The sequence below is a fragment of the Sinocyclocheilus rhinocerous genome, unplaced genomic scaffold, assembly GCF_001515625.1.
Source record: "Sinocyclocheilus rhinocerous isolate Xijiao unplaced genomic scaffold, SAMN03320098_v1.1 scaffold1427, whole genome shotgun sequence".
Taxonomy (NCBI): domain Eukaryota; kingdom Metazoa; phylum Chordata; class Actinopteri; order Cypriniformes; family Cyprinidae; genus Sinocyclocheilus; species Sinocyclocheilus rhinocerous.
In genome coordinates, this window is record NW_015632469.1 from 1,023,952 (window position 1) to 1,051,897 (window position 27,946).

Consider the following 27,946-nt stretch of genomic DNA (forward strand, 5'->3'; position numbering starts at 1 on the left):
AAACGCTACCGTACACATGGCACACACAGTTTATATCGGAACTATGAACTTTTATCCCAGTACTTCTGTGATTTGAATGTTTGTAACAGAAATAATGATACTGTGTGGTTGAAAAGACGGTGAAGCAGTTTCATTCATGACAGACAGCTGCTCTCTTTCGGTCAGCGTGAACGCAGATTTAAATGCTCAAATCACACGGGTGTGATCGTACTCTGCACGGACGAACCAGTCCATCAAAAATATCTTAATTTGTGTTCCGAAGATGAACGAAGGTATTACGGGGTTTGGAACGACATGATGGTGAGAAATTAATGACAGAATTTTCATTTTTGGGTGAACTATCCCTTTAAGAGCACAAAATGATTAGAGAAGTCCTGCTTACATCAACAGAAGTCTGATGCTTCAACAGATGTTTTAAATAATTCAGAATAAGAGTTATACTTACAACATAGACAATAAAATAGGTGTGCACATACAAAACCAAGAAATGGGCTCAGGTGTAGGACAAAAAAAATAAAAGAACAGATGTCCACTCATTGAAAACACAGCTCCAGAAAGTTCATTAGTAAAACAGCTGTTACTAATCAATGAAGGGCAACATAAAATAAATAAAACACAATAACATAAAAAATACATTTATCACTCATCCCATAACAACACTGTATTAACAAATAATTATTGTATAGATTCTATATAGTTCAATTAGTTATTTTTGATTATTAAATGGCTGATTCTATCAATCTACATGATTATAACTGATTGCAAGATTAGTGTGCCACACATTGGCCCTCATTAAATGTTACCTCATTGGTGCACATATGAATATAAAATCAGTTGCAGTGACTTAATGGCTATTTTACTTTTGCTAGATTGTTTTTTTCATGAGCAAACCGAGCACAACTAACAAAATCCGCTGCAGCAGCAAGCGGCCAACATGGTTAAATCTTCAAGCGGCCCCCAAAATGCAACCAAACCTTTCACACACTCCAGGCTCACACCTACATGCACATTTTTGGAAGAGCGACTAAGTATGTTAGAGGAGTATAAAAGTCCAAACCAACATGGTTAAATCTTCAAGCGGCCCCCAAAATGCAACCAAACCTTTCACACACTCCAGGCTCACACCTACATGCACACTTTTGGAAGAGCGACTAAGTATGTTAGAGGAGTATAAAAGTCCAAAGAGCGCTGGATAACAGTGAGATGTGTGTGCGCCGCTGTCATCAGATGATGGTCAGTTACACGGGCGCCATTTTGAGAGCGCGTGAGCGACGAGGAAGCAGCGTCGCGTTTTCAAATAAACATCTATACGTATAGAAACTCTCGACAACACACATACATACATGTTTTAATCAGAGGATTTAGTAACTTACTAACAAGTCGTAGTTTACTGCGGGTTCCCGTAGATTGATTAGTAACGTACTGTAGCTTTCAGGCTAACGTTACCGTAATTCATAAACCGCACAAATCAACTCAATATTCACCACAAGTGATTTCATAAAAGATTTACGTTAGACTAGTCGACTTGCGTTGTGTTTTGTCACGAGATTAAGAACAATCGTAGTTTGTTGTGAGTGTAGGGTCCGTTTAAAAGTCCGCCATCTTGTAACTCAGCGGCTAACGCGGAAAAATCAAATAAACACTGAAACTCGATGTTGATGCTGTATTTCACACACATACCTTCTCACAGAGGCTCTTGACTTGGCTTTCTGAGAGCTGTTTGCATTCATTGAGCTGTTCAATCCATTGATCGAGCTCTTTCGAAAACGCCTTTTCGTCCATGTCTGCTTTTTACTCGGTTTTCACGCTGATTTCTGCTCTAACTTCACCCAGCTTTCCACGAATTTCCACCTTTTATCGAAAGATTACTTTGAGACGTACATGTGGGCCAGGGATGTTGACGTAATTAAATAAGGGAATCTTGTGAGGAAATGAGAAGCCGACGGCCTTCAGAGTCCCACCCTGAGCCACACAGTTGTTTTCACTTCAGCCTTCCTCACATCAGACAGCGAGAGCCGGCTCGACGCTGATTGGACGCTCACAGCTGCTGCTCCGCTCTGATTGGCCGCCCGGAGCTGTTCTTGCTTTCCGATTGGTTCACAAATACATCGTTGGGCGTTTTCCTTTACTGCAATAGGATCTCATTAATACGTCAACGGCTACATTAATGTTTATGTAAAAAAAAATTGAGATAAACTAGCCTATTATTTTGTAATGATGCATCATCATTTTCTATTTATAATTCTTGATACATATTACATTCATAATTGGTCAGTGAGGAAACTTCATTTTGTAGAAGAAATCAAAATTCGCAATTATTATTTTTAATGGAATATTGCAGTGTTTATTATAAACGATTTGAACTCTTGAACCCATTAACTCTTTTATCATTTATACTCCACCACCTGCAAAACACTGTATATTTGCAGCACATTTGTCAAATGCTCACACAACTGGATTTTCACACTTTCTCAGTTTTCCCTTTTTAGTTTGCACAAAACCTTAAAGTCAACAAGAAACAAAGTGTATCTCTTTTTATGAAATGACATCTGCACATCTCTTCTGATGTAATGTTAGAATTATACCAAGGGCTAAATCTTTCAGATGGCTGTGTAAATGTGTAGGAATATGTAAACATACGGCATATACAGTATTTGTGCACATGATACTGTACGACAAACTTGTGCACTTTGCCACACACTGAACAAGCAAAAGCTGGCATGCATAAACATTTGATGCTTGTGTGAAGAGTTATGTTGCAACAACACTATTTTGAGAAGAGTTAAAATAGTTTTGAATGAATGAGGTATTTGTTTTTGCCAGAGATGTGTGACATTTTGTGTGTTTTTGGGGTTTTCTAATGAGCCACAATAGAAGATATAGAAGATACTGTAAACAAGCCCACAGTTAGTGTAAAGAAAAAGTGTATTTATAGTGCTCTAGCTCTGATTTCTCAGTAAACAGATCAGCTATAAGTGTTTTCTCACAGCATGCACACTTGGTGTAATCAGTAAATGAGTGGAATTTGAATGGCAGTGTTTCCAAACCACACACAACAGATGTTAGCTTTGTGTCTAAATGTAGAGAACGGTTCAGTGTTTTGAAAAACGCAGCCCAAAAAAAATAAAAAATAAATTAAATAAAAGTTTTGCAGACGTGGTCTGGAGAAAGATCTGAAACTGAGTGTGCTTCGAGGAATAAGTATCTTTTTTTTAGTGTATAAAACATAAAAATGAAAATAAAATAAATCAAATAAATATTTTTAAAATAATTGTAAAAACTGAACATCATTTTTTTTTACAAGTCATATTAAATGAATTATAATTAAATTAATGAAAGATGGAAATATATTAATATATAGAGGAGAGCAAACTAAACCACATTATTCAAATCACTGCAAAAAAATCCTAATATTATTTTAAGAATCGGTGACATTTTTTATTAGGCCTACTAGTTAAACAAAAAGATGAATATGAATAAAATAATTGCCACTGCGTTGTTTTTTTTAACGATACTGTACCTGATACTGTATACTGTACCTAAACATAAGTTAAAAAAGGATAAATAAACTAAAAAAATTACATGTATATATATATATATATATATATATAATTTTATAACGGAAACATTAATAAGAAGAGGAATGCAAATTACCTCACCAACAGAATCATTAAAAATCCTCATATTATTGTTTCGAAAATCTGTGGAATTGTTTATTACTAAAGAAGTGGAGTGAGAAGTGAGTCCTCAACCAAAAACACGTGACAGATCCCGAAAACTTTTGTTTATCAATTAAAAATGTGCCTCTGCGGTTGTTTTTTATTTTAGTTATTTGTTTATTACTGCCATAACCAAGAACAATACAATGAGAATTTTCCATTGCAAAACAGACAAACCAAAACAAAAGTACAATAAATTAGTGCCGGAGAATAACACAACAATAACAAAAAATATGTATAAATAATCTTCACAGGAAAAATACAAATTTATGCTACATGTTATACGCTCTAATCGCCTTTTTACTTGTGCAGTTTGGTAAAGCGTTACAATAAAGCTTGAAATCATTTTTAAAGTGAGAAAATTTTAATTTCATTCATTTAATGAATATGAAACGTTCCCATGTATATTAATAATTGTAGAAGATTGTTGCCAGGTCACGGCGCATCGCACCTATCCTCCTGTATTATCTGACGCTCTTCTGCTCGTTTTATGACAGCAAGCCGCTATTAAAGCATGTCTACTCCGGCGAGACGGCGGCTCATGAGAGACTTTAAGAGGTTTGTGTCTTCAGACGAGTGTTTTGTGTCGAAGCGAGGCCTCAGGCGAGCTGTGTTTATACTCCGGCTAGCCGTTAGCAGCGTTAGCCGCTAGGCCTGCGCTAGCACGAGCTAAACAAGAGTTCAGTCGCGATGTTTTTTTTCTTTTTCTATGTTACCATAGTACAATACCACAGTATTTTTTTGTCAGGGTCAACAGCATTTGTGGGTATCATAGACACACTTGTTTAAGCCACAAATGTTGTGTAGGTCTGAAGATATAGCTCTTACTAACCAACCAGTGATGGCATCACACATGAAAAATACTATAGTAATTTATAGTAAATACTACAGTGTTCTTGAACCATACTATAGTAAATTGTATTATAGTACTGTATATATTATAGTATTTACAACACTTTGTTAATAAATGCTACAGCATATTAACTAGTGAACTGATAAACTGTAGTATACTTTAGTTTGTACTACAGTAAACTGTAGTGTATTGTAGTATAATATACCCGATAGGTGTACTAAACTTAGTACAGTAATTTGTTTATATTACTAGTTGTTATATTACCACAGCAACTATAGAATTACCACAACAAATGAATTCAAGTACTTTACTATAGTATGGTTCAAAAACACTAGTATTTGCTATAAATTACTATAGTATTTTTTCATGTGGGAATGATTAAATATCTCGGCATGTAATAATCTGTAAATAATTTCTATAGTTACATCTATAATTGCACTGTTGACCACACTTCTTTACCCCTCACCAACGAAACTTAGCATTTTTATTTTTTTGCAGATAATACTCATTTTAGGGAATTAAGTTTATTTTCAATGCTCTTTTTTTGAATGCTCAATCCCAGCAGCTGAGTCCTTATCCATCTTCAAGAATCGGCTAAAAACACATCTCCTCCGTCTTTATTTGACGCTCTAACTCTAGCACTCTCTATTCTAATTCTATTTAAAAAAAAACACTTGCCCCTTTTAGACTTGCACTCTATTCATTTACTAACTGCTTGTTTTCTTTTTAAAAAACTAACACTAGCTTCTCTGTTCTTTTTGTATTCTATCTGTTTTCTTTTTATTTATTATATAATTAAAAAAAACCTTGCTACGTGTACTGCGTTAAGATGACTGAGACTTGTTATAGCACTTGTATATCATTGCCCTTTTGTTGATTTTGATTGCTTCTGTTGTCCTCATTTGTAAGTCGCTTTGGATAAAAGCGTCTGCTAAATGACTAAATGTAAATATTGTGTGTTTTAAATAAAATGAGGTGTTACTCTGACACGTTTGGCTTGTCAAAAATGTTATGTTCAGCTGTCGCAAATTCAGTGACCTGAAAAACAAGTGCGTTTTTCACAAGAAAAGACGTGGTTTTGATGCACAAAGTTGTTTTTATTGTCTCTAATAACAAAAATGTTAATGAAAATGCAGATCCTCCCTCCTTTTGCTGGTTTATGCTGGTCCTTTGCCAGCACATGACCAGCATAAACCAGCAAAAGGACCAGCATAAACCAGCAAAGGACCAGCATAAACCAGCAAAGGACCAGCTTAAACCAGCAAAGAACCAAGCGTCAAAACATACCTAACCAGTATATGCTGGTTTTTTCAACAGGGCTGTTAAAATCACTTATTAAAACGGTTGTTCCGTTATTAACCCTTAGCAGATTTTGACTCGTATATATTTAATATTAGCTTGTTCGTGTTTGTTTGCAGACTTCAAGAAGATCCTCCAACTGGTGTGAGTGGTGCTCCTTCAGAAAACAACATCATGCTGTGGAACGCTGTGATCTTTGGGTATGTTTGTAGAAATGAGCTGATACTCCACAGCGGAGCATTGCTGTGCATGAAGAGATGTGGATCTGAGATGCTACAGACGTGTTTATGCTTGAAGAACTTTAACATTGTTCCTGTGTTTCCTTGCAGGCCTGTAGGAACTCCTTTTGAAGACGGTGAGCCACTCCTTTAAATAAACACTAGTTAAGAACCATGCACTCAGCATTAGTTATTGAATCTTGAGCAGCTTTTATAAAAGCTTTGCAGTGATGTATTTACTTCTAATGTGTCATTTTTACGGCTGCAGCTAACAGTTGTGTTGATGATTAGTGGATCTGTTGATTATTTCGGTAACACTTTAGTTTAGGCACCAATTCTCACTATTAACTAGTTGCTTATTAGCATGCATATTACTAGCATACTGGCTGTTTATTAGTACTTATGAAGCACATATTAATGCCTTATTCTGCAAGATCATATTTTAGATCCATTAATCTGACCCCATACCTAAACTTAACAACTACCTTACTATTAATATGCAGCAAATTAGGATCTTATTGAGGCCAAATGTTGTAATTAATGCTTATTTAATAGTGAGAATTGGTCCTTAAAATAAAGTGTGACCATTGTTTCTTTGATTAGTTAAGAAAGATCCAATTATTAATGATTACTAAAAAATTAATAGTTTTAATTAAAGTAATTCAGTATTATTCAATATTAAATAATTTGCAAACTGTTAGTTTATAGTTAATTCATAGTTTATAAACTGTAGTCTCTACATTGTGTACCAATAGTGATTTCTTAATCTCAAAAAAAATAAAAGAATAATATATATATATATAAACATTTTGAGATTAAGAAGAGACTTCTTGAAAAATCTTGAGATTATATATAAACATTTTGAGATTTATATATATATACAGTGGGTACGGAAAGTATTCAGACCCCCTTAAATTTTTCACTCTTTGTTATATTGCAGTCATTTGCTAAAATCATTTTTGTGACCCTGGAGCACAAAACCAGTCTTAAGTGTCAATTTTTTTAAAATTGTGATTTATACACCATGAATAAATAATCTTTGCATTGATGTATGGTTTGTTAGGATGGGACAATATTTGGCTGAGATACAACTATTTGAAAATCTGGAATCTTGAGGGTGCAAAAAAATCTAAATATTGAGAAAATCATCTTTAAAGTTGTCCAAATTAAGTTCTTAGCAATGCATATTACTAATCAAACATTAAGTTTTGATATATTTACGGTAGGACATTTACAAAATATCTTCATGGAACATGATTTTTACTTAATATCCTAATGATTTTTGGCATAAAAGAAAAATGGATAATTTTGACCCATACAATGTATTGTTGGCTATTGCTACAAATATACCCCAGCGACTTAAGACTGCTTTTGTGCTGCAGGGACACATATGTACATGATTTTATCTACTGACCGTGCCACAAAGGTTGCAGAAGGTCATGTCGATGTTATTCGTATTCATCTGAAATCTCTCTCCGCAGGAACATTTAAGCTGGTCATTGAGTTTTCAGAAGAATATCCCAACAAGCCTCCTACGGTTCGCTTCATCTCCAAAATGTTTCACCCAAACGGTGAGCTGCTGCCAGCGTGTTGTGGAGTAATGCAACGTCTGCAGTGTTTCTGATGAATGATATTGTGTTTGTCAGTCTATGCAGATGGCAGCATATGTTTAGACATTCTTCAGAATCGCTGGAGTCCCACGTATGACGTCTCCTCCATTCTGACATCCATCCAGGTGCATGATGGGTATTTTATTATTATTCAATAACAATATTTTAGATTAAAATACATGTGCATGTATGTATATCTGCATTGTTTCTATCGCTTCAAATCCTGAAAATGAATGAATTTGTGTGTTGGTAATGCACATGTGCGATACACAAAAATACAGTATATCACAATAATAAACATGCATGATGTTGTTATCGAAGGCACTACAAAATATAGTGAATAATTATTCAGATTTTTAGAATGTATTTTATGAATACTTCTCCCATCAACACCGCTGTAATGCTAACATTAATTCATTAATAAGTTAACTATGAAAACTACTTCTGATCACATTAGTAACTATTATTTAATGGACCTGAGCTAACAACTAACAAAGTTTAGCTGTATTTTATTGAATTAACGTTAACTTCTGTAACTAAAGTAACTATTTCTCATTGTTAATGTTAGTTAATGCATTAGCTGACGTTTACTAATGAGACTTTATTGTAAAGTATTACAAATTGTTCTTTAAAATTCTTTTGTGCTTTAAAAACATTTAAATGCAATTAGTCGATACACAAAAAAAGTAGTTATTTTTGTTATAAGAAAGCAGGGTTATTATACCTGCACTGCAAAAAATGCTTTTCTTACTTAGATTTTTTGTCTTGTTTCCAGCCAAAATATCTAAAAATTATTAAATCAAGAAGGATTTTCTAGACAAGTAAAAAGTATTGTCTTGTTTTCAGAAAAAACATCAAAATTAAGTGAGTTTTTGCTTGTTTATAATCTTGTTTTCTGTTTGAAATAACATTATTTTGCTTGTTTCAAGCAAAAACTCACTTAATTTTAATACGTTTTTTCTGAAAACAAGACAATAATTTTTACTTGTCTAGAAAATCCTTCTTGATTTAATAATTTTTAGATATTTTGGCTGGAAACAAGACAAAAAAATCTAAGTAAGAAAAACATTTTATACTTACAGTATAACAACACTTTTTGCAACTTATTTCAGCTTCAGCGATTATTGCAACATGAATATCTGATGCTTAGTTTTTAAAAAGACCTGCCAGTGAATAATGTTCAATATTTGTATGACCATTTTTGTCCTCGGTTTAATTTTACGCTGACAAACACGAGTTAACAATGAGTCTTTGTGGGTGAAATATGAGCTGCATGTATGATTCTTGACCAGTGTTGTGAGATTCAGACTTGTGTTTTCAGTCTCTATTAGACGAGCCCAATCCAAACAGCCCAGCCAACAGTCAAGCAGCTCAGCTCTATCAGGAGAACAAACGTGAATATGAGAAGAGAGTGTCTGCCATCGTGGAGCAGAGCTGGGTCGACTCGTAACGCAACTACACACTATGAAAAGTCGTTTTCCCTTTGAATTAAGTGGGTTTTTCTGAGCCAAGCGGTAGATATTTGTTGTCGTTTCAATCATAAACTCGCTTCATTTTGATCAGTTTCAAAGAAAACAAGACTTTTGCTTCTGTAGTAAACATGTTTAAGAATCTTTTAAGTAAAAGTTGTTTCCATATTCTGGTGGCTGGACGCAGAGCTAAGATTTTATGTTTGTGTGTTTTCAAATGTTGAAGCATTGCTAATATTTAGAGACCATATTTTTCCATAGATTTTCTTTAATTGGTCTTCAAGTCTTAAATTTACCGTCATAAAATCTGCAGAATCTTTGAATATAGGTATAAACCTATATTAAACATCAAGATATTATTAATGCATTTGTGACTGCAGGTTAAATGCATTCATGTCCTGCATTAATCTAAATGCCTCTTCAAATGCAGATTCTGTGCCACCTCTGCAATGCAAACCCAAATGTTGTTGATGCTGATTTCATCCGATTGGTAACAGCCGTATAGTGTCCGGCTTCCATAGATAATACACGCTTCAGTGAAGGACAGAGTGAATGATAGCAGGACCGTGTACCTTCTTCTGTTGCTGCTGCTGTTTGATGAGTTCATCTCTGGTCTTAAAAACAGGAGCGTCCTCCACAACGATCCCCTCTGCCATCTCGCTCACCTTCTCCAGCAGCACCGGATCATACCTACAAGCCAAGAGGCACAACACAGCTGTAGAGTCTACACAATCCCTGAAACCAGATCAATCAACAGCAGTTATTTCTCTTTTTATTGTATTTTACTGTTTGGCGTGCAGCACTTTGGTCTCTAGAAATAAAACCGAACTTGAACCTTTAGTCAAGAGGTCAGTTGCTTTTGACATGATAGTCATAGAAGTATTTAGTGCAGAAAATGCAATTACAGCCACTTAACATTTTTATAAAATAATGTTTTTGAAATAAATCTCTTCTTCTCAATGAGACATTTGTACAGTAAAAACAGCAAAAAAATTTAAATATTATTATAATTCCAAATAAGTGTTTTCTATGTGAATATATAGTAAACTGTAATTTATTTCTGTGATCAAAGCTGAATTTTCAGCATCATTACTGCAGTCTTCAGTGTCACGTGATCTTCAGAAATCATTCTGATATGCTGCTCAAGTATTATTGACGCTCAGTTAATAATAATGGTTTGTAGTGTTCTCAGAACAATAAATAGTTTGCTGCTTAATTTTTTTTTTTTTTTGCAAAAAAATCTAAATATTGAGAAAATCATCTTTAAAGTTGTTCAAATGAAGTTCTTAGCAATGCATATTACGAATCAAAAATGAAGTTTTGATATATTTACGGTAGGAAATGTACAAAATATCTTCATGGAACATGATCTTTACTTAATATCCTAATGATTTTTGGCATAAAAGAAAAATCAATAATTTTGACCCATACAATGTATTGTTGGCTATTGCTACAAATATACCCCAGCGACTTAACACTGCTTTTGTGCTGCAGGGACACAATTGTTTGTGATGATGTAAAGTGCTTTTATTCTGACCTGCAGCCCAGGAACACGTGGTTCGCCCACACCATAGACAGAGCGAGCAGCTGATCCAGGTGAGGGTCTTCATAATCGTTGATGTTTCTGAATATAAACTCCCTCCTGCTCTTCCAGTGTTTTTCGCTTTCGGAAACGCTGCGAAACGTCTCGACTAAATCCGACAGCTGCCTGTTCTGTCCGATGAAATCTTCCACGTCCGTAGTCGCCATGTTTGCGCCGGGGCGGTGACGTCACTCTTCTTCTTCCGTTCGTGACGGACGCACTTAAAGGGACACGTCACCACCTAGCGTCACGTACGTGACGTACAGTGCCGTGGAAAACAACATCCGACGTTCATTATATATTTATGTAAGCGTGATTTGGTGTCGTCATCATACATTTAAACTTTCCTCAAATGAAAGCGAGGCTGTGAGGGATAGACATACAGTCAGTAGCTTGTGCTGTCTTAAAGGGCCAGTTGACCAAAAAATGAAAATGTTTTTTTTGTCAGCCGATCCTCTTTCACCATAATATATTTACTTGAAGTATCCCCTGAGATTTTAGGTAGGCCTTATGTTATAATAATTAACAAATTTGCATTTTCAAGGTTCGCTGTCATTGGTTAATGGTCACGTGATATCTTTTTAGTGAGTGTTTTATTTTGTTGGTATTTTAAAATGATTTATGTAATGTTTAATGCATTTCACAACGAATAGATTTTCTTTCTCTTTGTATTTTTATATCAGTAGGCCTATGGCACAAGATTAAATCAATGTGATCAATGAGTTAGGGCAAAAGTAATCAAAAAGTGTACAAAAAAAGTGTAATTGTAATGGAACTACAATTTTTTGTTGTGTAATTTGCAATCAGTAATGGATTACAATTTGCAAGCAGTGTTTACAGTGTAAGTTACAATGGCTACCGTCAACTGTTTTGTTTCCCAACATTCTTTGAAATATCTTCTTTTGTGTTCAGCAGAAGAAAAAAGAAAAAGGGAAGAGTGAGTAAACAATGACAGAATTCTTATTTGTGTGTTTAAGGTTTTTACATCACCAGGACATTTTTTTTTTTAAAACATGCATTTTCAAAGTTGCTGCACAACAACACTGTGCATCTATCCCTCACAGTCTTGCTTTTTTTTTTCATTTGCACAAAAAAATAAAAATATAGCACCGTAATGCACTGTTTTTATAGACAGTTATTTCCTTGCGTTGACAATTTAAATGCGCTGCATTATTTTGCTCATTGCGCCCTCCTGTGACCTCGGGAGACAGGACAAAAGTTTCCTTAAAACCTATTTAATCTGCATATAAAATCTATTTTCCACATGCTTCATTATGTGAATGTTTAATATAAAAATCAGATATTCATGTGTTTGCATGTTGCTTCATATGCATGTCACATAATTATGATCATTTGTGTGATAGTTTTACCGTTCCTTGCCCCTCTTTTCACGATAAAACAGATTGCTATGGCAAAATAATGGCATGTTTTATATGACTTAGGGGGAAAAATCTGATGAGTCGTCTGCTTGGTCAGGCGAACGCTATAATTTGGAACACAAATGTGCTTCAGCTGCAAGATTGTGGTCCTCAAGAGAAAGATTATTTACAACATCCATTATAGTCTAATATGAGTCATATCGTTATAGTCGAGGAAGCGGTTCTGACTGCTGCATCACTCAAACGCTTCAAAGCAACATGCTGGGATGCAGAGATGCAAACCAATGACTCAGATTTATTTCTAACCATCAACATTCTTAATATGACAATATATTGTCCTTATCGTTTAAAGGGATGCAGAAAGGAGTGGAAATGAAACAAGTGTGTTGAATAATATCCAACTATATATTACTTAAACCCCTTGTTTAGGGAGCTTAATTGCTATTATAAATATCATAAGTTATAATAATCTTATGTCAATAGAAATGGCAATATTAATAATATAACTGAGCAGCAAGTCAGAATATTAGAATGATTTCTGAAGATCATGAGACTGGAAATACAGCTGCGCATCACAGGAATGAATTACGTTTTTCTATATATTCACAGCTATTTTAGATTGTAAAAATATATATCATAATATATGCTGTTTTTTTGCAGCCTTGGTGAACGGAAAAGCCCTTTCAAAAACATAAAAAAATCTGAATTATTTCATTTTTTGTGTATACGGGTCAAAAACGAAAAAGGGTTTAAGCATTAAAAACAATACTGCTTTAAATTGTTGCATTTAAAAACAAAAAATTAAAAAGTTTTCTGTTTAATGTAACTGTATTTTTGTTTTTGTTTTTCTGAGCAAAAAATAAATATCATACATTTTCCCCTGATTTACAGAAGAGACCCACTAAAATATCATTCAGTGTAACAATCTTGTCAGGCATATTTACAACAAAAATCTATTTATGACATATTAAAAGACTAATTACTTTCACCCCAAATACTAATTAGTTGTAATTTTACATTTTTAAAATGTGCTACTATCCTAGGTTTTGCCCATTTGTAAGTAAGAATTTTTTACTCATTTAAAACACAATAAACGCGTGTCGCAATGGATTGTCACGCTAGTGCGCTTCACTTCGCAGGATTCTGAGGAAACGCTTTTCCTCCAAAACAATTTTGGGGATGGCGAACCGATAACCGTTGCCGTAATAAGTGTAACGTATTTGCGATTTCGCGAAGTCGACGGATAACGGCGTCGGATGGGCGCTGCTGTGGATTCAATCCGCCGACGGTAACTTTTATTTCTGGCTGTGGAGGGGGAATTCATCTACATGTGCCTGGCCTCAGATGCTCCCCTGATTTCTGTGCATCGAGGACAGTTCTTGTGCAAACTGCAAATAAGGTAAAGCTAAAGAACGCGTGCTATCTTCTCACAATGAGTGTTTGAGCTCCAGATGAGCGTAATTCTATATAACGTTAAGTTCTACACAGATTGATGCGATTGCGAACCTGTCTGTTTTTGATCTGTCAGTCATTATTGATAAACTCTTCTGTGCAACTGTGAGGTTAGTTCTTGTACTCTGCGACTGGTAATGCCAGTAAAGTTATTTTGAAAGTGCACTGCGCTGAACCTGAACACACATCGTGTGTTTAAACTCTAATCAGTGGTTTGTTTTAGTGACATGCTAAGTTATGAGTACTGAATGCTGGCCTAGCATGCTTCAGATTCATAAACACCCTGCGGGTCATCTGCCACGCCCCCTACAGTCTGCTGCTGCTCACTGTGGCGTGACGTCACGCGGAGGAGGCGTGGCTGCGCTCGAGGGGCGGGAACTAAGCATGTTTCTCTCAGTCCAGCAGTGTATGGAACTGTGTTTTACTAATCTAGTTTGCCATTGCAGTTAATGAACGGGTCTGAATGCATGTGGTTAGTTGACATCAAATGTCATGCAGTGCTCTCAAGTGCTGTAGATCAAACAGTAGATCATAGCACTCCTACATGAACAAATACTATAGTCATTTATAGTAAATACTAGTGTTTTTGAACCATACTATAGTAAATTGTATTATAATACTGTATATATTATAGTATTTACAACACTTTATTAATGAATGCTACAGCATACTGTAGTATTAACTATAGTGAACTGATAAACTGTAATAAATACTGTAGTATGCTTTAGTGTGTACTACAGTAAACTGTAGTGTATTTTAGTATAATATACCTGATAGTTGTAGAAAACTTATCGGGTAAAGTAATTTGTTTATATTACTAGTTGTTATATTACCATAGCAACCATAGAATTACCACAACACATTAATTCAAGTACTTTACTATAGTATGGTTAAAAAACACTATAGTATTTACTATAAATTACTATAGTATTTTTTCATGTGGGCTGGATCACTTACAAATTGCAGTCCGCTACTGATTCCAAAATCCAAATTACATGATAAAAATTGTAGTTGGTAACGTAATCCATTACGTTACACATTTTAGGTAATATAATCAGACTACTTGTTGATTACTTTTAGATTACTTTTGACCTAGGGCTGGGCGATATAATGTTTCATATCGTTCGGTATCGATAATTATTGACATTTTTTTTGTCTGCGTCACTCATAGCACATGCCTATATCATGTGCCATATCGAAAAAATTTTCTATCGTTATGGAAGAAGGTGCACCGTCGATAAATATCGATACCGTTTTATCGCCCAGGCCTAGTCCCCAGATCTGTGTCTTGACACAATCTCGTCTCTGAGCTCTACAGGCTTGGTTTTTGCTCTGATATGTGTTTAACTGTTAGACCTTAGGGGTGTGTGCCTTTCCAGATCTTACCTTTTCAATTGAATTTGCCACAGATTAACTTAAACTCAAAGGCCTGGTTTCACAGACAGGGTTTAGACTAAGCCAGGATTAGGCCATAGTTCAATTAGGACATTCAAGTAATTTTTATAAACATGCCTTAGAAAAAAACATTACTGGTGTGCATCTTGAGACAAAACAAAAGCAAAATGTGAAAAAAATGAAGGGGTACGAATACTTTCACAAGGCACTGTGTAAAAGGGTTGGATTTTTTTCCCCCATGAAACAAAAAGACAGTTCTGCTGTTAAATAAAAGAATATAAAAATGCATATATATATATATATATATATGCATGCATAAAATGCAGGGCAGTTTAGCTAAGTCCATTGTAAAAATGCATGTTTTATATTTATGTCTGAATTTGAAGCATATACAGTATAATTTTACACCACTAGACTATCATGACGCACAGAAAACATTTGTGTTTGGCACTAAATACGTTGGGTTCTTTGCCATGTAAATTTTAATGTGCTCAAGTTAACAATATTGAATCTCGCAGAGCAGCTACATCCATATAAAGTGTGTTTGTCATCTGCCGTGTGATTGGTGGAGGAGGAGGCGAGGCGTTCACATGGTCACAGTGTGTGTTTCTCGTATGAGGGGGTTATTCATGAAAGTGGGAGCTCGGGCTCTGATGTTCCCATCACCCGTAACATAGTCAGTGGAACGCGAGTTCTTAGTGCTGCAGCTTCAGTGTTTGTGAGGGATGCATGTGGTCCTGATGTTTACTGTCAATAGCTGTCAGTGTTTAGCAGCAATAGTCCATCTGACAGACCTGGACGACGAGCAGATGAGTGTTCTCACCCAGAGAAATGATGCTTTGATTTATAAACCAGAATCAGAAACACAGAATATGTTCGTTTACTGTGCCTTCCAGAAGTATTCAGACCCCTTCATTTTGTCACATTTTATGTGACAAAATGCCTTATGCTAAACTGCTTTAAAGCTGCAGTCCGTAAGTTTTGCCTCTTTGTCGCCATCTCTGTTTGAAAACCTGGAATTGCAGCTGTGTGCGGAATTATCTTCCTTGCGTGGGTTGTGCTTCGGCGCGGCTCCAGCGCGGATGAATCTAATGTTCTGAAGCGTATGTGTGGCAGTCAGTCACGCACCGGTGTAGATATTTACTGTACTTCGCAATCACAGATTCTAGCACGTCTTGGAATATGACCCAAATAAGAATTTTCTCCGTATATTGCCATCTGAACAAGTAACAAGTCTGCCACGTTTGTTCTGACCAACTGAGGAAAAAAACATTACCATAAATCTCGCTACCAATGGTGATTAAATCTAAAGATCAGTTAGCTCATATCACATCAAACCGTGCAAATTATTATTATTGTTATACTTTATTCTCAAATAATTAATGTTAACAACATCAGCATTGGTGACTGAGTATAGTGTGTATTAGTGTGTAGATTTCAATTTCTGCACAGTAAATTATGCTCCCTTCGAACTGGTTTTCTTTGAAATACAAATCTTTGTAATCCCAGGCTATCTGTAATCAGAAGCACATTTATAACTGGAATATAATTTAATTTCATTCACATGTGTTTCATAAACGCATAATCCTTTATGGATTACAATCCGCCATCAAAATGATACATTTAAAGTCCACCTGTAGTCAAAAATGTTATCCTTCAAAACTCATCTTTGATCATCAAAATTACATATTTAAATGTTTTTTCTTGTGAAAATAATTTTCTCATGCCTTAAAATAGCTTGAATGCAACTTTACACCCTTGCCTCTTGCTCAAATATTGATTTCGGATCATTTTTAACCAAAATAAGTTACGGACTGCAGCTTTAAATTACAAAATTTATTAAGAAAATACTTAAGTACTAATTGCATTGCTGTGGTATAGATTTAAATTCTCTGGATGATCTTTGAGATGTTTCTACACTTTTAGGGGCCCAAGAAAAGTTTTTTTTTCCCATTTTATTTTTTCTGGATTCCATTTTAATGGTCTAATTAAATTGCGATAATCAAAAGGCATGTCTAATTAATTAAATTCATGAAACTTTAACAGTTTATTAACAATTTAACAACAATACGACCCTATGAAAAAATTTTTTGTTAGAATTGACTACAAACTTATCAAAAAACTGTAGCAATTAGATAAATGCATAAAACTTTAACAGATTATTTCATTAAAAAAAAATGTAATCAAAGTAAAATGTAACAATTTTTTCTTTTATTTTGTAGCAAAAGAAATGCTGTGCAACAGAGGTTTACTGTTAAAATTGAAACAAACTAAATATTGTGATATAATGTTTTAATAATTACTACTACTTATTTTAAGAAGCACATACTGTACAGTACATACATAAACAGAAAATATATACATGAACACATTTTTAGTAATGATAACTCAAATGTGGTGATCAAACACTTATAATGTGATGACAAAAATATGTAGTGGAGGCAGGGTATTTAACAATTTAACAATAAACTTTGTTATCCCAAATGAGTCTGACATCAGTGCACTTAACAGTAAACAATTGTAAGTCGCTTTGGTTAAAAGCGTCTGTAAAATGTAAATGTAAACTTTATTTATAATAACTTATATACTTATACACTTATTATAAATAACTTTAACACAAATAGAACAATATATTTATAACTTGAATTAAGAAAATAAACTGTAGGGCAACAAGCTACTGCCAATCCAACAGGAAGCACAGCTTTTCCAAATGTAACATCTAAAATGAATAAATGTTAATAATGAAGAATTATTTTTTCCCACAAATTCTGTATTGTGTAATGTCTGGTAATCAAATGAACATGAAGATTCGTATTTAAATAGCCTTTTTGCAGTTTAATATTCACAGACACTAGTCTATATCGCGATTTGATTTAAGTGTACTGACCTGTTTTTTATTTATTCATCAAAAATGACAGATTCCGAGGAATTCCGCGTAAATTCCGTTTTTACGACTGGATTCCGTGCTTTCGTTTGCGTTTTCTGCATCGCGGAAATCATAGGGCCCTATTAATGTAGCAAACGAATATGATAAGCTCATTGTGAGAGCTGAGTGGCTGTGGAGCCGTAATGCGCCGCAGACACGTGCAGTGATGCGCAGATCAGCTGTTAAACAGCGTCTGATGTTAAAAATGAACCATCCATTCATCATATCATCATGCAAAACTAAGAATTCGAATCATTGAATGTGACGATCAAATATAGCATATAGGTACGGTTGGGTGGCGGGCGGATAATTTGAAGCAGCAGACTCGGGTGAAGTTTGAACTCATCCGCAACGATCAAATCATATAGGTACGGTTGGGTGGCGGGCGGATAATTTGAAGCAGCAGACTCGGGTGAAGTTTGAACTCATCCGCACATCTCTACACTACACTCCCTTTAAAAGATTGCTTAAATTGTTCAAGTTTTAATTCATTTAATTAGACACCATTAATTTATGATAAATTTGTAATGAATCATAAAACATAGAATCCCGGAAAAAAATAAAAGGGCAAACAGAATTTAGGGGAAAATAAAACCGATTTCATGGGGCCCTGAATTGAAAGGGCGCTCTGTGGAGTTATATTGTATCATATGGGAAAAAAAATTGTGATAACATTTTTGGCCATATCGCCCAGCCTTAAAGGGATAGTTCACCCAAAAATGAAAATTCAGTCATTAATTACTCACCTTCATGTCGTTCCAAACCCATAACACCTTCGTTCATCTTCGGAACAGAAATTAAGATATTTTTGATTAAATCTGAGAGCTCTCTGACCCTCCCATAGACAGCAAGGATATTACCACGATCAAGGTCCAGAAACGTAGTAAGGACATTGTTAAATTAATCCATGTGACATCAGTGGTTCAACCGTAATTTTACGAAGCTACAAGATAACTTGTTGTGCGCAAAGAAAACAAAAATAACGACTTAATAATTAATGACAGAATTTTCATTTTTGGGTGAACTATCCCTTTAACATCACCCAAGCCGGGAAACCTTTAAAAAAAAAAAAAAATCCGAATTCCAATTTATATCATACGGAAGTTCTAAGCGGCCATGCAATATATATATTTCCTTCTTGTTTTCTCGTTATAACGACTTAATTTTCTCGTGATCTCGACATAACGGGAGTTGTTTTCTCATTATAACGACTTAATTTTCTCGTTATCTCGACATAACAAAAGTTGTTCTCTAAGTTACAAAACTGCGCCAACAGGTGGCACTATTGCCCTGAATATAACTGATGGGGTGTTGTAGGCTATATATCCACTATACTGTACGCGTTTGGGATAGAATAGGACCTTCCTCGTGATCGCTATAATTTGTGCAGTATTGTTCATTACTGACATTTAATTAATTCATAAATGTTAAATGCTTCTCCACCAGCAGCAACGACTCTGACACCACCGACAGTGAGTGATAAACTCAGACGCACGGCTTCTCACCACTGCATAACATCTTTACAGATAAAGATCAAATATAACAAAGTAGTAAATAGTGAGAATTTGCAGAGACCCCAATTGAGAAAAACTATGCAATTTAGGGCAGATTATGATATTTGGACAAAATGTAAGATGAATTGAGATCTCTATAACAGGATAGCAGACTACTAACTGTACATAAATATCAGCTGTCGCTATGTATCTGCCAATATGTCTTGGCAAGAGGATATTTAATGCTTAAAAGTTCAAAACATGCAAAGCAGTGCAATATGATGATGATTGAGAGATGAACAGATAAACGTTCGTCAAAATCCTGATGATTGTATTTGAAACTCACTGATTTAAAAAAAAAAAAGATGTCTGGATAATCAAGTAAAGCCAAGCTGTTTCAGTAAGTGTTCATCTTCAGAAATTACTAACGGAGATATTCTTACTTTATAAAACTCTAAAGATTTCATAGCAAAAAACCCCCCACATGAACCAGGTCGATTGTGCTAAAAGGCATTAAACTAATCAATCAGACAACAACCGGCATGTAGTAGATTGTGTGCAACAGGTTTATCAGCAAAGTTTTGATCATTTAGAGGCCTTGGAGATTAATTAGGGTTAATGCAACAATTAATCAACAACTTACAATTATGTGCTAAATAACACGCATTACACAAGAGAATGAAATCATCTTTCAAAATACATTTTAATGACCTGAATTATTAATTAATTTTTTTAATTAAATTTTTTTCAACTTTGCCCTTAAGTGGAAATTATACCTTCAGGTGTTTATCTAGGATTGTCTAAGTGTATTATTTATATTTGTATTTTGTTCACCCACAAATTGTGCTCGCATCATTTGCTTCCATTTCAAACCCATAAAAAAAGTCATAGAGGTTTGGAAGAACATGAGGACGAGTAAACGATGGCAGAATTCTCATTTGGTATTTAATCTCTTGCAGGTCATGTGACCACCTGGTCACGGTCTTCAAAGAACACAGGGACCAGCAGCACATGGGTACGCCATGAGCAGAAGAAACCGTCTGAGGTGAGAAATACTGCTTCATCAGTAAACACAAATATACACCAGAACTTAACTGCTCTGGCAGATGCACTAATGCATTAAAGTCAGCATTTTTAGTAAGAAATAAAAAATAATCAATGCATTATTGAACTGGGTGGATGGTAAGGGTGTGCGATATTCAGGAAAAAATGATATCTCAATATTTTTTTATTTTTTAAGATAATGATAATTAAACAATATTTTGCCGAGTGTTTTTTTTTTTGTTCTGGTACTTTGACTGATTTAGGCCTTTCATGGATAAATAAATATCACACTAAAACCACCAGTAGGTGGCGGCAAGTCCTTGTCTTAATGAGTGATTTCTTGAATCATTCATTCAAAAGATTCATTCAGTGAAATGAAGCAAGTGACTGTCTTTATGAATGGATCATTGAATCACTGACTCAAATGATTCATTCAAAAACAAATTCATTCAGGAATGTAACACTGTAGTGTTGCGCTGAGATGCACAAACGTTTGATCCGGCTTTGTTTGGAGCTATTTTCACTGGCGAAACAATAAAAACAGACAATATTGTGTCTAAAATGTAACTCACTCAACAATAACTTCTCGTTTGTTGAACTGCTGTATGAAATCAATACAACATTCGCGATTGCGCTCACATGCTGATATTCGGGAAAACAGCATTCTTGCTTGTGTGCTATTGCTATTTCTTACTATATCATATCATAAATATAAAAAACAAATTTTTTTTTTCGTAACTTGAAATATAGGGCCATTCAAACTGCATTCTAATGATGTGTTTTTGTTAGTTTTTTGCATGAACTCATGCATACTTGATAATGTCAGCTCACACATCATTAAAGCAACAATTAGTTGTATACTAATTGTGCACACCCCTAGCGGATGAGACGGAGTCAATTTATTTATTTATTTATTTATTTATTTATCATTTAGCAGTTTAGAGCTGGGTGATAGGATAGTTTACATTTGACGACGATATAAACAATTAAGCCATTAAGAATTGCTGCAATATTGTATGATTTATGTGATTGTACAGTCAGTTGATAATACTTGTAGTAGTTGTAATTTTCCTAACTTTGTGATCTTTAATCAAAATGTAATTTCTTGATATTTTCATATCCAATTTTTGGTCCCGTCTATTTACATTCATTTAAGACACGATTGTTTTGAATGAATTTGAGAAAGAGACGGTGCATGTGGATCTGTGTGGCGTTTCTATATAGACTGAAGCTCTGAGTCTGCTTCATAACACGACATTAAGAAAAGTTAGCTTCGTAGATAAATGTGTCTCCTTCGTCTTGTGATGGCTTGGGTTGGTTTCCAATGGGAATCAGATATGCGTTTAGCTGAAGGTCAGATGTCCAGTGTTGGGGAAATTTATTTTTAAAAGTCGGCCTAATGCGTTACAATATTGCTTTACTCCCTAAAAAAAGTAACTAGTTGTGTTACTTAGTTACTTTTTATGGAAAGTAAAGTTACGTTACTTTTGCGTTACATTTTCTTATCTGGGCTGGGCTTGCTTATTTGTTTTTAATATAAAAAAAAGTTATATTTCTGGCAAATGTAAAAGCCCTTTCACAACAAAAGTGAAATGAAAACATGTCAGGCTGAAGAAAATGAAAATTCACGTCTGTACAGTAGAGGACGCAGCTCATGCCATTCTGTATTGCATGAAGAATAGGACGCAAGAACACTCTTCAGTAATAAAAAAGAAAGAAACCCAAATGTTATGTTTATCTGAAGTCATTTTTGCTTATTAGTATGGTTGCATTGGATCATCAAAGGCCAGCAGCAAAGACATTTGTTAATAAAATGGGATTAAATACATAAGTTTTGCATTTCATTTTTTTAATTCATTTTGAGGAACACTGAATCTGTTTTTGTGCAGTGAGATGAGTAAATGCATGTTCACATCTAGTCTCGAACTACAGTAAGATCATGTTCACACAACGCCTCTGCACTTACTCCTGATTTCTTTCAACATGCGGACACGAGAGCTGTCAGTCAATAAATGTCACTTACTTATTTGAAAAAGTATCTCCGATATTTTCTTGTAAATTAAAATGTAATGCATTACTTTACTAGTTGTATTAAAAAAAGTAATCTGATTACGTTACTTGTGTTACTTGTAATGCATTACCCCCAACACTGCAGATGTTTACATATTAAATATGTGTCTGATTTAAAACCACATTTGCACTGTGCTTACAGCACTGACTTTTCACACACCACTGGATAAACTCACGTAACACCCTACGTTTTTTTTCTTGGCAAGTCACCCACTCAAAAATGTTAACGTTTTTACAATTTAACTTTTAAAAGCAGTTGTTTGTATGATTGTCTTCTGTGATGACATCTTAATATTTCATATTATGTGTTCATACATATTTGAGTGTTTCGTATTTCATATATTTTGCTTTCTGGCACGAAAATTGCTTTCTAAAACATGGCAAAGTATTTAATTCTTGCCTCGGCGCCAGTGAAAATGTCACCAGAGCGAGAAGGGATTGTTTCTTGTTGAATGTTGCCAATGTTCTGTTCTTTCAGGTGTTTCGGACCGATTTTATTACAGCCATGAAGTTGCCTGATTCAGCACAACTGAGCCCAGAGGAGTTTTATTTCCTATCCGACCCCTGGAGGCAGGAATGGGAGAAGGGTGTTCAGGTGCCAGCCAATGTGGAAGCCATTCCCGAACCTGTAGTCAGGTGAGAGTCACAGTAAATTACAGGCATGATCTAGACTGATGTGTTTCCCAAGTAGAAATGCAGTGAGAAAAAAATGCCCTTTTCAGATTTCAGAATGAATTTGCAAACAGTGTTGCACCATAATATGTGTCCCTGGAGCACAAAAGCAGTCTTAAGTCGCTGGGGTATATTTGTAGCAATAGCCAACAATACATTGTATGGGTCAAAATTATCCATTTTTCTTTTATGCCAAAAATCATTAGGATATTAAATAAAGATCATGTTCTATGAAGATATTTTGTATATTTCCTACCATAAATATATCAAACCTTAATTTTTGATTAGTAATATGCATTGCTAAGAACTTCATTTGGACAACTTTAAAGGCGATTTTCTCAATATTTAGATTTTTTTGCACCCTCAGATTCCAGATTTTCAAATAGTTGTATCTCGGCCAAATATTGTCCTATCCTAACAAACCATACATCAATGGAAATTTAAAAAAATTGACCCTTATGACTGGTTTTGTGGTCCAGGGTCACATATGTCTCTGTAAAGTGAGCAACTCTTACCCGTACAAGAATAGATGCTCAAGAAAAGCTTATGCCAAAAAATGATGTGCGCTTCAGTGAGATTATGAGAATGGGAGTATGTTGCACAGCTTTCAATGTACTTTCATTATAAAACAAACTTGATTGTTGTTTATTTAGTTCTAACTAAGTTTAGGGTACGTTTTTGCTCGAAACTAACCAAAATAAAAATAATTTGTTTATAATCTCTGCACAGGAGAGACTTGGTGTTGTTTCCAAACAAAAGAAAATATGTCCGTATCAGCAAAAATGAGTTTAAAAATAGCGGCATTTCAGATATTTGGTTATCAAAAATCCAATATCGCGCATCTCTAGTTTTTACAGTGGTCTCTTATATGTCAAACGTTTAGGGAAAATTTAATTTCTCAGTGCATGACCCATATTGATGTATTAATATTATTAAACTAATTTTACAAAAGTAATAAAGACATGGAGAGAGCCACGTTCACATCTGGATCTCTCAATATTTCACTCAGCATCCATCTGCTGTCTCTGTCATTCATGGGTTGTGCTTGATGAACCAGCTTGGTGTTCAGAATTAATAGCTTAGTTCATTCATTCCTGCTTTTTAGGTTTTGTTTTCCTTCATCAGCTCATACTAGGGGTTAGTGTCATCTCAATACCAATATTCCAGAAGCCGCTATCAATGCTATTGACATTTGATTCTCAATACCAATTTCATTTTCCAAAGTAATACCTGCTGTAATGCTTTAAGTGTTTAATTTTGTTATATGATTTAGTTAGGAACTGACTGTATTTATGTTCATTTCTAATTATTAGTGAATTGCTCACATGCCTTTGCTTTGAATATGCACTGCACGACATAAATTAATTCAGAATTACTGATGAAAGTATGGCAGTGCATCATTTACATCTGGTATTCAGATCCGTCTCTGGTGATCCGATCTCAAATGAACAGCACTAAATGCAGGTATCAACAAAGTCCGAAATGCTCATTGAAACCACAGTGGGCCACGTTGCATTTGTGCTGTAATATCGGTCATATCGGTTTCAATATCGGTTTCAATATTTTAATATCGGTTTCACTATAACAAGAGTTTCATCTTCAACCGGTTACATGAATTGAGGAAAGTACCATCTGATCATAAAACATGACTGATTTCAGCGTGCATCGACACCGATCATAAGTCACTGCACAAAGGACAAGTTGCAATGATTTCCTCTGGCTATCAACATTATGAGACAAATCCTGTCCATTGAGCTTTACTTGAAGCTGAAACATTCCTTTGAATACTTGATGCATGAAGAATGAGTTTTGTGGTCATTCAAGTGTGCAATTTTTTCCCAGGATGCTTCCGGGGGTAAATCGAATCCCGTTCTTTTCAGCGATCCAAACCAGGGGCCAGTCAGAGTTTGGCTTTGGAGAGTCACATGGTCTCACTGAGCCGTTGAGTTGTTACAATCTTGATGATCTGGATGTGACCTGGCTTGAACTGGTTAATGCTGAATTCAGACAACTAGGTAAAATCAGCTATCTGACTCATGTTTCTTTGATGATTTAAGTTTATAGCAAACAGGCCAATAATAGAGTTGAAGTTGTATTTTTTTTAATTTAGTGAAATAAGTAATGTTTTGTTGAGCTATTGGTGTTATTTTTGTATCATTGAGATACTATTATAGTTTTTATTAATATTTAAAATTTGTTTTTATTTTTGTATTTTCTGTTTTTAGTTTAATTTTAAACATATGGAATAAAAATAAAAAAGGTAATTGCAACTTTTTTCCTCACAATTCTGACTACTTTTCTCACAATTGTGAGTTTACATCTCACAATTCTGACTTTTTTCCCCCTAGAAATAATTAAGCGCCAAAGTGTAAATGTAATTTCTATAACGTTTGAACAGAAGTTATGATATGTCACACTTTCATCCCTCTTCTCTCGTTCATCAAGTAGGGCCCTATGAAATCTTATTTATTTTCATAAAAAACCTTTTTTAGGGTTTTTCCATTTTTTTTGTTTCACATTTTAATTTTTCTGGACTCTGTTTTAATGGTTAAATTAAATTTTATTAATCAAAAGCATGTCTAATTAATTGAAATCATTAAACTTATAGACGTTAACAGTAATTTATTAATAATTTAACAAAAATAAATTCTTTACAGCCAAATTAAATACTTTTTTTTTTTTTTTTTCCTCAAATTCAGTTGCATGTATGTATTTATTTATTTAACAAAATTCTATGTTTTCCATATTATTTTACCTGATAATCAAATGATGGCATAAAATATTAAACAAAATGTAATTAAAGAAACCCCTTCATTTTTTTTGGCAAATAAAGTGCTGCATAACAGAGCTTTACTGCTAAATTTTTTTAAAACGTAAGGAAATTTGTGTGATTATTTATTGAAAACAAAAGTTTTAATAATAATTTAATTAGTAGTAGCAGTAGTAGCAATACGTACATTCTACTGTACAGTATTAATATATTTCTGTCACAATTTCTTCAAGTTAAACCGAACTCTAAATGCCGTTTTGCATTTTAATATTCAAAGACACAAGTCCATATCACCATTTGATTTAAGTGTGCTGACCTACTTTTGATTTACTCATTCAAAATTTGACAAATTCCATGCCATTCTGCATTATACAGTAAATGCCATTTTTATGACTGGATTTCGTGATTCCCTCCATGTTTTCCACATCACGGAAATCATAGGGCCCTACTATACAAATACAAGGCCGTTTCCTTTGTGTGTCTCAGCACTTCCAGAGCTGGACGAGCTCACCATGGAGCAGGTCGTGGTGGAGCTGGAGAACAGGTGTCAGCAGAACATGCAGCAGGCCATCGAGACCGAGGAGGGTCTGGGCATCGAATACGACGAGGACGTGGTTTGTGACGTGTGCCGCTCACCTGAGGGGGAGGACGGCAACGAGATGGTCTTCTGCGACAAGTGCAACGTTTGTGTGCATCAGGTATTTAATCCAAAAACAATCCAGATTGTATTGGGGTCTGAGCTCTGTAATGAATCGCAGACGTGTCCATTGTGTGCATGAATGCAGTGAAACACCAGAGACCGGATTCACGAAACATTCGTAAGAATAAAATTCTTCATAACTGCTATTTTCTTCTTATTTTCTAATTTAAGAGTAAAGTTAGGAATAATTTGTAGTCCTAAAAACATTTGAAGAGTTTATTTGCAAAAACAGATAACTCTGTTTTTTTAAATGTTCAAAAATCATGTTTTTTATTATGTTATCATGTTTTGTTGTGTTAGTTAGCTGTTTTTTTTTTAAGTTAATTTTTTAACCTAGTCAAAAACATGATTTCAGAGAATATGAGTTATGAGTATCTGAGTTATATGTTTTTGCAAATGAACTCTTCATTTCTTAAAAATGCTTTAGTTTTTTTCTTTAGTTTATTCCTGAAAATATCGTGAATAATCTCTTAAAGTTGGAAAAATTTTGCAACAAGATGTAATTTTTTGTGTGTGTGAAAAATAACGGTTTTGGACATATAAGGTAATACAAATAAAAAAAAAACCTTAAAGTAACTTCAAAAGAGCATGTAAAGCAAATATCTTCAAAAGAAATTCCGTGTGAAACATGCCTCCGATCCGCACAATGTTCTCACCTTTTTTCCCCCCCCTTACCTGTTTGCATCTCTGACAATTAGGTTATCAACAGAAACTGATCATTCTGATTATATAACAGTTCTGATTTGTGAAGATTATTGGTTGTGTTGACGGAAAGCATGTTTTTGTTCCTTCTGCAGGCGTGTTACGGGATCTTGAAGGTGCCGCAGGGTAACTGGCTGTGCCGAGTCTGTGCCCTCGGAGTGCAGCCCAAATGTCTGCTTTGTCCCAGGAGAGGAGGAGCTCTGAAACCCACTCGCAGTGGAACCAAGTGGGTCCACGTCAGCTGTGCCTTATGGATCCCTGAGGTATTGGAAGTCAGTCTGGGAGTGTTCAATTTTAGGAGCGCACCAAAATATCAGCTTTCGAAAAATGTTCAGTTTCTGACTAAAGAGGCAATGGCTGAAAATCCTGCACTCAAGTATGAACAGAAACTACAACTTTGTGGCTCACTTTTAAAAAAAAGTTTTACATGAAATGGCAGCGTGCACATTCAATTAATCAGTTTTAATCATATGTGACCCTGGAGCACAAAACCAGTCGTAAGGGTCAATTTTTAGAAATTGAGATTTATACATCATCTGAAAGCTGAATAAATAAGCTTCCATTGATGTATGGTTTGTTATGGATGTATGGAC

General features: G+C 34.7%; 4 protein-coding genes across 5 annotated transcripts in view; 2 read left to right on the forward strand and 2 right to left on the reverse strand.

Moving 5' to 3' along the window:
• Positions 1-2,011, reverse strand: part of ppp2cab (protein phosphatase 2 catalytic subunit alpha b) — a 9,104-nt gene extending 7,093 nt beyond the window's left edge. The window contains exon 1 of the mRNA XM_016555403.1: positions 1,681-2,011. Within this exon, the coding sequence (XP_016410889.1) occupies positions 1,681-1,782 (102 nt within the window). The 5' untranslated portion in view covers positions 1,783-2,011. The remainder of the gene's footprint in view (positions 1-1,680) is intronic.
• A 2,126-nt stretch (positions 2,012-4,137) lies between these two features.
• LOC107742466 (ubiquitin-conjugating enzyme E2 B) lies at positions 4,138-9,169 on the forward strand. Of its 2 annotated transcripts, none has more exons than XM_016555431.1 (6): positions 4,138-4,277; positions 5,991-6,071; positions 6,201-6,226; positions 7,571-7,660; positions 7,736-7,824; positions 9,021-9,169. In XM_016555431.1, the coding sequence occupies exons 1-6, from the start codon at positions 4,234-4,236 to the stop codon at positions 9,147-9,149; spliced, it is 459 nt and encodes a 152-aa protein (XP_016410917.1). In that variant the 5' UTR covers positions 4,138-4,233; the 3' UTR covers positions 9,150-9,169. The 2 variants fall into 2 exon arrangements, with proteins under 2 accessions (XP_016410917.1, XP_016410918.1); XM_016555432.1 differs by having other exon boundaries at positions 7,736-7,835; positions 9,021-9,103.
• Positions 9,170-9,678: 509 nt separating this feature from the next.
• Positions 9,679-11,005, reverse strand: cdkn2aipnl (CDKN2A interacting protein N-terminal like). The gene is made up of 2 exons (XM_016555433.1): positions 10,706-11,005; positions 9,679-9,858 (listed from the first exon to the last, which is right to left on the reverse strand). Exons 1-2 carry the CDS (start codon positions 10,915-10,917, stop codon positions 9,702-9,704), a joined length of 369 nt encoding a protein of 122 aa, XP_016410919.1. The 5' UTR covers positions 10,918-11,005; the 3' UTR covers positions 9,679-9,701.
• Positions 11,006-19,334: 8,329 nt separating this feature from the next.
• The window catches only part of jade2 (jade family PHD finger 2), a gene marked incomplete at its 5' end in the record, with an annotated part of 28,270 nt that continues 19,658 nt past the window's right edge, over positions 19,335-27,946 (forward strand). The window contains 6 exons of the mRNA XM_016555422.1: positions 19,335-19,374; positions 20,355-20,440; positions 22,988-23,145; positions 25,024-25,196; positions 26,438-26,649; positions 27,449-27,616. Of these exons, the coding sequence (XP_016410908.1) occupies positions 19,335-19,374; positions 20,355-20,440; positions 22,988-23,145; positions 25,024-25,196; positions 26,438-26,649; positions 27,449-27,616 (837 nt within the window). The remainder of the gene's footprint in view (positions 19,375-20,354; positions 20,441-22,987; positions 23,146-25,023; positions 25,197-26,437; positions 26,650-27,448; positions 27,617-27,946) is intronic.

Coding starts and splice junctions, on each gene's coding strand:
- LOC107742466 (XM_016555431.1), top strand. CDS start 4,234: ATGTCTACTCCGGCGAGACGGCGGCTCATGAGAGACTTTAAGAG. Junction 4,278..5,990: donor CTCATGAGAGACTTTAAGAG/GTTTGTGTCTTC, acceptor GTTTGTTTGCAG/ACTTCAAGAAGATCCTCCAA. Junction 7,661..7,735: donor CAAAATGTTTCACCCAAACG/GTGAGCTGCTGC, acceptor TGTGTTTGTCAG/TCTATGCAGATGGCAGCATA.
- cdkn2aipnl (XM_016555433.1), bottom strand. CDS start 10,917: ATGGCGACTACGGACGTGGAAGATTTCATCGGACAGAACAGGCAGCTG. Junction 9,859..10,705: donor CACGTGTTCCTGGGCTGCAG/GTCAGAATAAAA, acceptor CTTGGCTTGTAG/GTATGATCCGGTGCTGCTGG.